This window comes from Rhinopithecus bieti, unplaced genomic scaffold (assembly GCF_001698545.2).
Source record: "Rhinopithecus bieti isolate Rb0 unplaced genomic scaffold, ASM169854v2 scaffold_11291, whole genome shotgun sequence".
Lineage (NCBI taxonomy): Eukaryota > Metazoa > Chordata > Mammalia > Primates > Cercopithecidae > Rhinopithecus > Rhinopithecus bieti.
The window spans coordinates 1,005,381-1,008,339 of NW_016807158.1; the positions used below are offsets into that span (position 1 = coordinate 1,005,381).

General features: G+C 37.5%; 1 protein-coding gene across 1 annotated transcript in view; it reads left to right on the top strand.

Annotated features, from left to right (window-relative positions):
• LOC108534858 (round spermatid basic protein 1-like protein) overlaps window positions 1–2,959 on the top strand; it is a 30,967-nt gene that overhangs the window by 19,475 nt on the left and 8,533 nt on the right. The window contains 1 exon segment of the mRNA XM_017880413.1: window positions 860–1,002. Coding sequence (XP_017735902.1) covers window positions 860–1,002 — 143 coding nt within the window.

Here is a 2,959-nt window from a genome sequence, read left to right on the forward strand (position 1 = left end):
TCCCTCCCTCCCTCCCTCCCTCCCTCCTTCCTTCTTTCTTTCTTTCCTTTCTTTCTTTCTTTCTTTTCTTTCTTTGTCTCGCTCTGTCGCCAGGCTGGAGTGCAGTGGCGTGATCTCAGCTAACTGCAACCTCTACCTCCCAGGTTCAAGCGATTCTCCTGCCTCAGCCTCCTGAGTAGCTGGGACTACAGGTGTGCGCCACTGCACCCAGCTAATTTTTGTGTTTTGTAGAGATGGGGTTTCACCATGTTGGCCAGGATGGTCTCGATATCTTGATGTCGTGATCCGCCTGCCTCGGCCTCCCAAAGTGCTGGGATCACAGGCATGAGCCACTGCGCTCAGCCTTGTTCTTTTATTTTAAAATAATCTCTGGTTTAAGGCAACAGCCTCTTCAAGAAACTACTAAACAGAAATATGTTTTGATTTTGTTTTGCTTTTCGTTTTTGTTTTGTTTTTAATTATCATTAATCAAAGAGGTAGCCAGTTTTTAAACTCACATTTAATTGTTCATTTTAATAGATTCTTATGAGAGCACTTGCTTATTTTGTCCGTTAACATCATATGATCTATACGATAGAAGGGAGAATAACAAATGAAGAATATAGTGAATCATACCTCTAGCAGGGTAGGGGGACAGAACCATCCAAGCATAATTATTTTCTTGGTGTGTTTGAAACAGTTTTTTGAAGCAAAGTATATCAATATATAGGGATATATTCAATATTATGTATTTCAAGTGCTTAAGTACAAAGCTGTGAATGAAAGTGTGTTTGTCAGGGGAACAATGTTATTATTAACATACACTTGAAGATACATTTTGAAAATAATTGCAATCTACATAATTTTTATTTGTCTCCAGTGTACACTGCCATGGGGGACACTATCTAGTCTAAAATTACAGAGTCGAAAAGATAGTGATGATGGTCCCATCATGTGGGTTCGTCCAGGAGAACAAATGATCCCTGTGGCTGATATGCCAAAGTCACCTTTCAAAAGGAAAAGGTATGTTGTATACATATTTTTATTGGAGGAGATGAGTGTTTGTATGTTGGGGTGTGTATGTTAGTTCAAAATTGGAGGAAGGAGGAAGGCAAAGTTTAGACCATAATTGGTACATAAATTTAAAAATAGTGATACATGCTAATATAATTTGTTATAAAACCTAAAATGTAAATAGGGCATGAGAAATGTAGGCAAATGACAAGAAATTGTAATGATGAATGGAAAAAATGTCATAAAATATAAACTATTTTAGAATAAATTTAATAATATTCAGAACCTGTGCTAAGAAGACGAAAACATTTTGTGGAGGATATAAAATAAGATCAGAACAAATGGAAAGCCTTACTGAGTTCTGGATTGGATAAAAATAATAGTTCTTTAAATTTTTTTGCATTTCAATTGGACTAATACTTCCATTCCTGGATAAAATGATTTTAAAATTCATAAGGAAGTAAATTTTTCAGTGAAAGAGAAGATAAGTGAGGGGGAGCTTATGATACAGGATATTAAAAGTTACTATAAAGTTCAAATAGATCATTGGAATAAGAGTCCAGAAATAGATCTAAGTATATTGGGAACTTAATATATGAGATAGGTGGGAAGAGGAAGATGTATTTAATGAATAATGCTGGCATATTTGGCTCTCATAAAAATAAAGGCAGAGCCCCTACCTTATACAAGAAGTAAACTAGAGAATTAAGCATCACAGATAAAACAGTTAAAATATTAGAATAAAATTGTTTAAGCCTGGAGGAGACCTTCCTAAGCAAGACCAAACAATGCAGTGACAGTAGTATTTGGGAGGGAAGTGACATCAACAATGAAGTTCAAAATTATGATAGACTGGACTAAAACATTTGGAACTCATGACAGATCAAAGTTAATGTCCAAAGAGCATTCTCAAGTGTAAACAACCCAGTAGAAAAATAGACCTCAGGCAGTTAAGTTTATTTTAAAAGAACTATGAGATATTTTTATTCATTATATTGGCAAAAATTATTAATATAGCAATAATATTATAGGCTGGTAGGTATGTGAAGAAACAATTTTTTATATATTGTTGACTGAAGGATGAGCTGCTGTAATTTTGTGAAAGTAATCCAGCAATAGATCATAAAATTTAACATAAAACTCTTTGATCTAGCACTCCTACTTTTGGGAATCTATCCCAAGAAATAAAAACACGAAAGGTAAATAAATTTGTGGTAAGAAAAACGTTTTAAAAGGGTCCGAATGACTGTCAACAGGGGAATGGTTGAATAGATTTCATACATTCTTATTAAAGAGTATAGTGAGGCCAGGTGCAGTGGCTCACGCCTGTAATCCCAGCACTTTGAGAGGCTAAGGTGGGGGGATAGGGGTTTTACCATGTTGGCTAGGATGGTCTTGATCTCTTGACCTCTTGCCTGAGATCAAGAGTTCGAGATCAGCCTGGCCAACATGAGGAAACCCTGTCTCTACTAAAAATACAAAAATTAGCTCAGCGTGGTGGCACATGCCTGTAATCTCAGCTACTCAGGAGGCTGAGGCAGGAGAATTGCTTGAGCCTGGGAGATAAAGGTTGCAGTGAGCCCAGATCGCGTCACTGCACTCTAGCCTGGCCGATAGAGCGAGACTCTGTTTCAGAAAAAGAGAGTATAGTGAAATAAGCCAGGTGCAGTGGCTCTTTTATGTAATCCTAGCACTTTGGGAGGCCAAGGTGGGAGGATAACTTGAATCCCAAGAGTTCAGGACCAGCCTGAGCAACATAGTGAGATGCTGCCTCTACAAAATAAAAAAATAAAAAAAATTTAGCCAGTGTGGTGGCACATGTCTGTAGCCCTAGCTACTCGGAAGGCTGACTCAAGGACTCCTTGAGCCCAGGAGTTTGAGGCTGCAGTAAGCTATGAGGACATCACTGCACTCCAGTCTGGGTGACAGAACCAGACCCTGTCTCTTAAAAAAAAAAAAAAAAAAA